The following is a 10,212-nucleotide window of genomic DNA, read 5'->3' on the forward strand; positions in this document are numbered from 1 at the left end:
TGATGGTCATAGCAGCCTCGTGCATCCAGATTTGCTGTTCTTTGTGTTTTTGCTATTCTCTGAAGCTGGTGCTCCCCAGCAGCTGGTGCGCTGACACACCTTTCATCAGTATTCAGTCAATTTGAGGGTTGTCATCTATTTTTTCGGCCCCTACAAATGAACAGTTGCAGTTCAGTAGTATCTAATTTGCAGATATTCTGCTTGCGTTTTACTCGTGGTTGACTCGCCAGCATCTTTGAAACTCTACCATATTCGATGGTTTTATTCTTGGACTTGCTCATGAATTCTAATTCTGCTGAGAATAATTGCAATAAACCAATTTTGTCCCGTTTAAAATCCAAAGTTGACCTTGCAACCAAAAGAAGGAAATGCTAAAGAATTTAAGCATGGCAAATCGGTTTTTTTATGACAAATTATGTTGTCTCAAGGATAAAATGAGGGAAGGCGATGGTCCTAGACTCTATTCCCATTGAGGTGTGGGGAGGTTTTGAAGACATAGTGATAGTATGGCTAACTCAGTTTTCCAACATTATTTTTCGTCCAAATAAGATGCCCAAAGAATGAAGGCGGAGTATATCAGTACCATAAAATTAAACTGATGAGCCATACAAAGAAGCTATGAAAAATAAACATTGAGCACCGTTTAAGAAGAATGACAAGCGTGCTCAGTTTGGTTTTATGCCTAATACAACAACTTATGAAAAGATAGGAAAAGAAGAACTTCATATAACTTATGAAAAGATAGAGGAAAAGAAGAACTTCAATATGCAACTGGAGTATCTGCTCTCGAGATCAAATTCTCCTAGATGAACAATAAAATAAAATAAACAGTAAAAAACAAAAAAGCCTGATTTTTTTGGTAAACTTTAACAAATGTTTTGTATGCTTACAAAATTCAGCACCAAATGATATTTGTAGAAGTCGTGGCAAAAAAAATCAATGTTTCAAAAATGCTAGTTTTGAAAATATTTTGGAGTCCTGATTTATTTGCCACACCTTCCACGAATGTCATTCCATTCTAAAATTTTACAATCATACAAAACATTTGTGAAAGTCGACCACAAATTCTTTTAGAATATTTAGAATTGTTTACTATTTTTTCAACTTTACTATTCATCGGAGAGTATTTGAGCTCGGGATCAGAATAAAACTTTAGTTTAATATGGTGTTAATTGACCTAAAGAAGGCCCACAATATAATACCACAAAATGTCATGTGGTAGGCCGTGGAGAAGCACACCCAACATAACAGACTTGGCCAAATCGGCCGGCCCGATACGGCTCGACCTGGGTTATACAAGCCCGACACGGCATGGCTCGTCCAGACACAACAAGTACATAGGTCATGCTGGGCCGGCACGCATGCTACGCTCCGTGGCCCAGGCACGAGCCCTATGTTATACTGGCCGGCACGCCAACCCACGTAGAATTTAGCCTATTGGGATGTTTTGGACCTATATTAAGCCTATTGGGCTGTATAAAAATAAAACAAATCGGTCGTGCCGTGCTGGCACTCGTGCCCAACCTCGTGTCCCAGGCACGGCCCTAGGCAGGCCACATGCTGACATAACCTGATTATAAATGTGTCGGGCCAGGCCCACCATGGGTTGGGTGACGGTGCCATGGACGGGGGTGCTAGCCACGTCGGCCTGTTAGTCATGGGCCGGGCCAACGACCTCGGACTGAAGAATGGGCCATATTTACCATGACCCCCGCCGTGCTCAGATGGAATAGTCTGAAGATCTGTGCACACTTCAAGACATGTTCAAATCATCGGCAAGCTTATCCCTGGATGTAACCGACCTATATGTAATCCTAGGTACCCCCGGTTCCTATATAAGCAAAGGGGTTTAGCTCGTAGGGTTAAGTTACATTCATACACATACGATCTCGAGATAGACCATCATATACCTTGTACCCCATCACAATCAATACAACCAAAGCACGCGTGGGGTTTTACCTCTTCGAGAGGATCTGAACCTGGGTAAACATCGTGTCTCTTGTTCGTCCTGTTATCATCAAGCCAGGATCACCAGTTCGGGACCCCTACCCGAGATCTGACGGATTTAACCTGGACACCGGGCACGTGAGCTATCGGGCCACACACTAAGACTGTCCCATTTGGCCATGTTTGCAACAAAGTACATTGCGCTCATCAAAGACATGTACGGTAAATATTGTGACAAGTGTTCGAACAAGTGATGGCCACATTGATGACTTCTCAATTAAAATAGGACTACATAAAGGGTCAGCTTTGAGCACGTATCTTTTTTGCTTTGGTGATGGATGAGGTCATAGGGGATATACAAGGAAATATCTCATGTTGTATGCTCTTTGCGGATGGTGTGGTGCTAATCGATGATAGTTGGATGGGGGTTAATAGAATTGGAGCTATGGAGACAAATTTTAGAATCGAAATGTTTTACCTTAGTAGAAATGAGACCGAGTACATGAGGTGTGTTTTTAGTACTACTAGGCGCGACGAGAAGGAAGCTAGCTTTGATGGGTAGGTGGTGCCTCAGAAGGACACCTTTCTGTATCTAGGTCGATGCTGCAGAAGGATGGTGATATTGATGAGGATGTGACTCATCGAACCAAAACAGAATGGATGAGCTGGCGCCAAGCTTCTTGCATTTTTTGTGATAAGAGAGTTCCACAAAAGCTAAAAAGCAGATTCTATAGGACGGTGTTTGACCTGCGATGTTATATAGCGTTGAATGTTGCCCAACTAAATGGCGACATGTCCAATAGCTAGGTGTAGTAGAGATGTGCATGTTAAGATGGATATGTGGCCACAGAAGAAAAGATCGGTCCCAGAATGATGATATACGTGAGAGAGTTGAGTGGCGTCGATTAGAGAAGCTTGTCCAACATCGTCTAAGATGGCTTGTGTTTCAATGCATGCCTCCAGAAACGCTAGTGTATAAATGGCGGTTAAGGCGCATTGATAACGTCAAGAGAGGTTGAGATAGACTAACCTAACAACAAAGGAGTCTGTAAAGAGATACATGAAAAACTTTGTTGGTGTTGTTATATGTTATCGCGAGGATGACAATTTTCTTTAGCAAGCACGACATTCCTAGCAAAAATTTAAAAATGACATGAATTCCTCATGCTTGTCCAACATTGTCTAAGATGATTTGTGTTTCAATGCATGCCCCCAGAAACGCTAATGCATAAATGGCGGTTAAGACGCATTGATAACTTCAAGAGAGGTTGAGATAAACTAACCTAACAACAAAGGAGTCTGTATGTTATCGCGAGGATGACAATTTTCTTTAGCAAGCACGACATTCCTAGCAAAAATTTGAAAATGACATGAATTCGTCATGCTTGCTAAAAGAAAATACCATACTCGTGACAACACAATTTACTATCTGAGCGTTGGATTTGCCATGCTCATAAAACCGGCATTCGATTTGCAACGAAATCCAAAAAAAAACATAAACAAATCATAGACCCGGATTTTAAACTTCACCTGCCCAAATTTGAAAACTTGAATTGAAGTTGAATTTTCATTCTTGATGTGATTTCAGAATGGTTAGCTGAGAACTCTCCACTAAAACCCTGCAAACCTCTGAATTTCTTCTTTTAATATACTCCTGCGCCGCGCCACTCTCCACTAAACACAAGACAGGAGAGACACCGCGCCACTCCCCCAAAACATTTTGTCTGAATTTCTTTGGCTTCCCAGTCGAAGCGGATGGCGATGGCAGGCAGGAGGCGCCCCGATCTCCTCCTGCGCCGCCGCGCCAATCTCTCAGCCCGTAGCCCGCTGAGATCCAACCTTTCCACCGTGTCCGGCAGGAGACCGCCCGAACCCGCCGACCCGGCCCGCGCGGCGTCGATCCTGGCCGAGAAGGACTGGTTCGCGCGGCTCAACTCGGAGTTCGCCGCCGCGCTGCCGCGCCTGGGCCCGCGCTTCGTGGTCCGCGTGCTGCACGCCGCCGTGCCCCTCGAGCCACGCCTCTGCGTCCGCCTCTACGTCTGGGCGTCGCGGTTCGGGACCCACTTCGCGCGGGACGCCTCGGTGCGGCGGGCCCTGGAGGACGCGCTGTGGCGGCGCGGGCCGCTCGTGCTGTCCGCGGCGCTGGTGGCGGAGGTCAGGGGCTGCGGGTGCGAGGTCTCCGAGGAGCTGCTCTGCTCCATGATCGCCAGCTGGGGCAGGCTGGGCCTCGCGCAGTACGCGCACGAGGTGTTCGTGCAAATGCCGCGTCTCGGGCTGAGGCCCAGCACGGCGGTGTACAACGCCCTGATCGCCGCGTCTGTGAGGGCTGGCGCCGTCGACACGGCATACCTCAGGTTCCAGCAGATGCCTGCGGATGGGTGCCAGCCGGACTGCTTCACCTACAACACACTCGTTCACGGGGTCTGTCGTAGTGGGATCGTCGATGAGGCGCTCCGGCTGGTGAGGCAGATGGAGGGCGTCGGGATCAAGCCGAATGTGTTCACTTACACGATGCTGGTTGATGGGTTCTGCAATGCTGGCAGGCCAGAGGACGCACTTCATGTGTTCAATACGATGAAGGATAAGGGTGTATCGCCGAATGAGGCCTCGTACAGGACTTTGGTTCATGGTGCGTTCCGGTGCTTGGGGAGCCACAAGGCGTATGAGATGCTTAGTGAGTGGATAGGATGTCAGCCTCCACTGCACCCAAGTGCGTGGCATACTATGCTGTATTGCTTATCAAAGAACGAGATGGCCAAAGAGGTAGTTGAGGTCGTGAAGAAGATGAAAACTAGGGGTCTTCTCCTCGACAATGCTATGTTTGGCATTGTGGTCTCTTGTGCTGTGAAGTGCCTGGAGTTGAGTGATTTGTGTGAGTTGGTTGATGATTTCGTAAAGAAAGGCGGGAATCCTGGATTTCATGTCTATATTATGATCATCAAATCCTTACTGGACTGCAAAAGTTCTTCAAAGGCAAACCACTATTTAGAGCGCATGGTTTTAGATGGGCTCTTGTCTAGTGTGGCATCTTATAACATGGTGATAGATTGCTTTGTCAAGGAAGGTGCAGTGGATAGGGCAGTGGAGATTATAAAACAAATGCGAGAGAAAGGTTTCCTTCCAAACCTTGTTACCTTTAATATACTGATAAGTGGTTACTCAAAGTTAGGGGATGTACATAATGCAAAGGCTGTTCTTAAGTTGCTTATGGAAGATGGTTTCATGCCAGATATCATTACTTTTACCTCCCTCATTGACGGGCTATGCCATGCCCATCAGATGGATGATGCGTTTGATTGCTTCAGTGAGATGGCAGAGTGGGGTGTTAGACCAAATGCTCATACTTACAATGTACTAATGCGCGCGCTTTGTTCAGTCGGGCACGTTAACAAGGCCATTGATCTTCTTAATAAAATGAAAATAGATGGCATTACTCCCGATGCATATTCCTTCAATGCTCCCATTTTGAGTTTTTGCAGAATGAAGAAAGTAGATAAAGCTCGTAGTATTTTTAATGCCATGCTAAGATTAGGTGTTGTTCCAGACGGTTACACATGCAACATCCTGATTAAAGCTCTTTGTGATGAAAAGAGAGTTGATGATGCCAAAGAAATTCTAGCTGCAACTGAGTCTAGTGGCTGTACTGTGACCGATCATCATCACTCATACTGGCCAATTGTTTCTGCACTTACTAAAATGGGTCGATTCAGTGAGGCAGGACAGTTGATGAACAAATGTCACATCAGAAATGTTCAGTTGGATTGTGGTTCTAATCGTACCACAGAGCCTGCAATGCATGCCCGAGTTGTCAATGTGTGAGTTGTGATTTGGTATCTACATGCTATTTGGCACATGAATGATTGCCCTCCTCCTGCAATGAAGGCTCACAACTGGCTCATCTTTGCTAAGGTGCAGTAGACCAACACCACTGTCCATAACCGCTCCTTGCAATCTGTTTTGATGATATTTCATTTGTCCTGCTCATTTTCTTATCGAGTAAAGTATAACTGTTAAATCTTATTTCCAGATGAATCACCTGGAACTTCTCAGCGCCCATTGCTTTGTAGTGCATTTCAGGAATGATATGGATTTGCACATTTCTGTCTGAAAATCTTTGCAGAAGAAGTCAGTATGTTTCTTCTAGCTCTTTGCATGTTTCGGTGAATTCTCTACTTAAAGGGATGAACTTCATGCAAAATATTATAGCTGCTTTTAATTTGCGAATACTGGAGAGGAAAGACCGCAAGCTAACATAAAGTGAATTTCATGTACTTCTAGGACTAGTTTCATTTTATTTTGGGTTGTATATGAAAATTGAATTAAAGAGGATTAGGAAATTTAGTTTGAAACAAAGGGTATTCAGAAATTTCTAGTAGTCCTCAGTAAACATGTAACATCGGGTGCAACATTCCTATAATTCTATGTACTTTTAGAGTCTTAAAGCTGCTCACACACAAATCTGGCCGTGGAGACTGTGATGCTTTCTGTAATTAGGATGGCAGAAGTATCCCAAGAAGAGCAGTCCGTAGCTTCATATTATGTGTGTTGCTAAAAGTTATTTGTGCCTTGGCATATTAAGCAGCGACCTTGGAGTGGTAATAAAAAATGCAACACAGCAATTGTCTCAACTTCTCATTGAAGATGAAGACTTGTTAAGAATTTCTCATTTATCTCCTTTTTTTTTGCAGGGCTGCTGATTTCCAAAAGGATTCTTATGCTTGTGTGCAAATGCTGTTCTCCTGGAAAACAAACATTTCACATCATGCAAACTCGATTCTGCGGAGGATGATTGCTTCCAAATCCTCCTTGAGTTTCTGGTGTTTCAGACTGCACCCCAACAGCGCTCCATGGTGACTGTGTCTACCGGTCATGGGGGAGTTTGTTATGTGAATTCTCATCGCTGCTCAACTTCTGTTCAACCTTACGGGGGCTAGCTTCTCTTCTTATTCATGACCTGTTCATGGTGAGGAGGTGCGTTATTCTGGTCTTGAGGCTACTTAGAGCGTTGAACTGACACCTGGAGATGAATAACGCCGATTCACATGTGCGGCCTCCTGCACCCAGTTGTTACAGCTGTATATACACCAATTGTTGCAGTTGTATATACAGTTGCAATTTAGAATTGATTCTAGAAACTACACTCGTTACTTCAGACCAGGATGCATATATAAAGCTTAATTGGTCAGACGTCTCCTATCATGTGTGATCTCCTGAACCACATTACTTCACATGCAGGATCCTCCATGTTGTTACAACGGTTTAGTATACATTTTTTTTAATTTCATGGGATTCTTTGTTTGGACCTGAACCTGTTCTTTATTTATCTTTTAGAGAAACGAGGAATCTTGAATAAACCAATCATGTGCATGATTCTGTTATTACAGAAACCAAAGGTGGCATAAGCATATACATATAATTGGTTTCTTTAACACTTCGATCGTAAACCAGTGCCTACTAGATTTTGTTTCAGAAGAAAATAATTCACAAAGAATGATACGTACTATACATAAGACCTGGCTGTGGTCACTAACTGTCCCCAGCAATATTTAGAGAAGTGGATCTTTTGTGGATGTGGTCACCAACTGTCCCCAGGTGGTTGAAGGCTTGAGGTGGAGGATAATGATGATAGTGGACTGCAATCTGATGCGGCATGTATGCCCCAATCTCCTAGCAGTTCTTCTGAGAAGTGGTGATTCCCGCTCTACCTTTATTCCCTGAAGAGATGTGTGCAGAATAACATGGAGAACGTGGGAACTAGAGCTGCTGCATTGACAAGAAAGAGGAACCTGGATGGTACTCCTATTAACCCTAAATCCAATTCTTTTGATGCCTTATCCAATAAACAATTGATGCTTAGGGCTGCTAAGTTGGTTGTGATTATTCCTGATGATGATTTTGCTTGTGTGGAAATTATTATGGAACTTGAGAAAACCAGGATGAATAATGATATTGATATTCCTGTTGCTGTTGATGCTAATGTTAATAGTACTTTATAGTTTATATATAACTAATCAGAAAGGGGTGGACACCCCCATTGAGATAGACCAGAGGCTTATTGCCTCTATTAATGAGGATTCTTTTTCAGTTGTTATGTCCAAGAAGAAAGTAATGTGGTTGTGTCTAGACCCGTGACCAGTACTCCAACCCTTAATAATGCTGCTAGTTCTGCCCATCCTCTGCCTACCAGGGTGGGAAACCCTCATAGAGATAAAATGAATGTGATTATAGAATTGAAAGAAGGGAGGTGGGGGACCGGCTTCCTGCCTCTCTTGTTTAATAGAAGGTCATTCCCTTGATTTCCTTGTGCTTAAGGAAACTATGAAAAAGAAATCTTCTGCTGGTTTCTTTAGAAAATTGGATCCTTATGTTATTTTGTTGGAAGTGATTCCTTCTGTGGGAAAAGCTGGAGGGATTTTATGTGGTGTGAAAAAGAGAGGTTGGAGATTATCTCCAGTGAGCATGGCATATACTATCATGCAATTACTTCTATGGGATGTGGTGAAAGAAAAACTAAGTGGGGCCTATTGTTTGTCTATGGGGCGCACATGAGGAATTCAAAGATGGAGCTAGCTGCCTGCTATTTTACACATTGTGGGGAGAAAAACAAGAAGCTTCAACGTCCCCGTGCTATGGATATCTTTAATTTGATTATCCATACTATTGGGCTGAGAGAGATTCACATAAATGGCGGCAATACACTTGGACCAGCAAACATAAACATCCCACCATAGAGTATCTCTTACCGAACCCCTAATAAGCGTTAGAGAAGTGAAATTTTGGTTTTACTCCTCCAAACAACACTTCACCGATCAACTAAAACCGTTAGAGGAGGATAATTTTTAATCTGGGCCTACCCCGACCCTTAAATACACTCGGCCGCCCACTGTTGGAGTAAAAATCTCACATCTCTCCCCCATCGCCCGACCTTATCCGTTCCGCTGCCGCCCAAGCTCCCTGCATCCCCGCCGGCGCACCGCTGTATCCACTCCGCCGCCCTGCCCCCGCCGCCCAAAATGGCCGGATCCAACCACCGTTATGGGGAGCTAGCTGCCTGCTATTTTACACATTGTGGGGAGAAAAACAAGAAGCTTCAACGTCACCGTTATTCATCGCCGACACGCAGCTGTATCCACTCCGCCGCCGCCCCGCCGCCCAAAATGGCCGGATCCAACCGCCGTTATTCCCCGATGTCGATCAGAAGCGCCGCTCCATGCTCCCCAACCTATGGCCCCGGCGGCACCTCCTCCTGTGGTGGCGCGTCCCGGTTCCCTGACCTGCCATCGCCGTCGGCGCCACGGAGGGGGTACCTCGGCGTGCGGCAATGTGCTTGGGGGACGTGCGTGGCGGAAATCACCAACCGTGAAACCCACTGGATCAGTTCCTATCACTCAGCGGTGCAGGCATCGCGGGCGTATGGCATCATGTTCGCGTGCCTCCTCGGCGCAAACGCCCGACCCATCTAAACTTCCCGGATGGCTTGTCGGCTTTGGCCCCCGTCATCTCCGTGTGGCTTCCGCACACGAGCCGCGGGAAAATTTGGAGGCCCGTGAGTGCCTCGAGGCGGAGTGCACCGACGAGGAATACATGGCGGAGCTCCGCCGCGTGTACCTGGAGCGCATCGAAAAAGAGTGCCGGCAATACAAGCTCTATAGGTCGGGGCGACGACGATGGTCATCAACCTTTTTTTAGGAAAGGCCATCATGGCTAGCTTTATTAAAACTTAAATAATGTTTACATCGTCTACGAGCTATTGTCAAGGGGCTCGTCCAACCAACTAAATGAAGTCTTATTACAGTAACTAAAATGAGCTAGCATATGAGCCACTTGATTACAAGATCTATAACAATGCTTATAAACGACCTTCCCTATTGAAGTACTAGTGTCCAAACATTCTGCGAATATTGCCGCCGCCGAGTCCCACCATATGGTTTGTCCATCACAATAATTGAGTACTTGCAAAGAATTTGATTCAGCTTCTACCTGGTTACACCCAAAGGAGTTAGCAAAAATCAGTCCGTCTCGCATGGCTAACGCTTCTGTTGTTATTGCATCCACCGCAACAGGTATAAACTTGCATTGGGCTCCCAAGAAATTACCTTTGTCATCACGCAGGATAGCCGCCGTAGCACCTACCCCTTCGTCCGAGTAGTACGCCGCATCAACATTTAACTTAATGAACCGAGGGTCCGGCTTACACCACTTTGCTTCAGGGGAAATTCTCACCAGCGATGTAGCCCTCTGATGGTTGCTTGAGATTGATAACAC

The 10,212-nt window shown here is 45.3% G+C and overlaps 1 protein-coding gene across 8 annotated transcripts; it reads left to right on the forward strand.

Moving 5' to 3' along the window:
* Window positions 1-3,620: 3,620 nt before the first annotated feature.
* LOC109770320 (putative pentatricopeptide repeat-containing protein At3g16890, mitochondrial) lies at window positions 3,621-7,914 on the forward strand. Of its 8 annotated transcripts, none has more exons than XM_020329027.4 (4): window positions 3,645-5,856; window positions 5,975-6,076; window positions 6,442-6,542; window positions 6,636-7,914. In XM_020329027.4, exon 1 carries the CDS (start codon window positions 3,703-3,705, stop codon window positions 5,764-5,766), a length of 2,064 nt encoding a protein of 687 aa, XP_020184616.1. In that variant the 5' UTR covers window positions 3,645-3,702; the 3' UTR covers window positions 5,767-5,856; window positions 5,975-6,076; window positions 6,442-6,542; window positions 6,636-7,914. The 8 variants fall into 8 exon arrangements, with proteins under 8 accessions (XP_040244971.1, XP_020184613.1, XP_020184616.1 ...); XM_040389040.3 differs by having other exon boundaries at window positions 5,975-6,072; XM_040389037.3 differs by having other exon boundaries at window positions 3,621-5,856; window positions 5,975-6,542.
* The last annotated feature ends 2,298 nt before the right edge of the window (window positions 7,915-10,212 follow it).

This window comes from Aegilops tauschii, chromosome 5 (genome assembly GCF_002575655.3).
Source record: "Aegilops tauschii subsp. strangulata cultivar AL8/78 chromosome 5, Aet v6.0, whole genome shotgun sequence".
In the NCBI taxonomy this organism is placed as follows: Eukaryota; Viridiplantae; Streptophyta; class Magnoliopsida; order Poales; family Poaceae; genus Aegilops; species Aegilops tauschii.

What these genes read in the sequence shown, in the direction of transcription:
- LOC109770320 (XM_020329024.4), top strand. Translation starts at nt 3,703, where the DNA reads ATGGCGATGGCAGGCAGGAGGCGCCCCGATCTCCTCCTGCGCCGCCGC.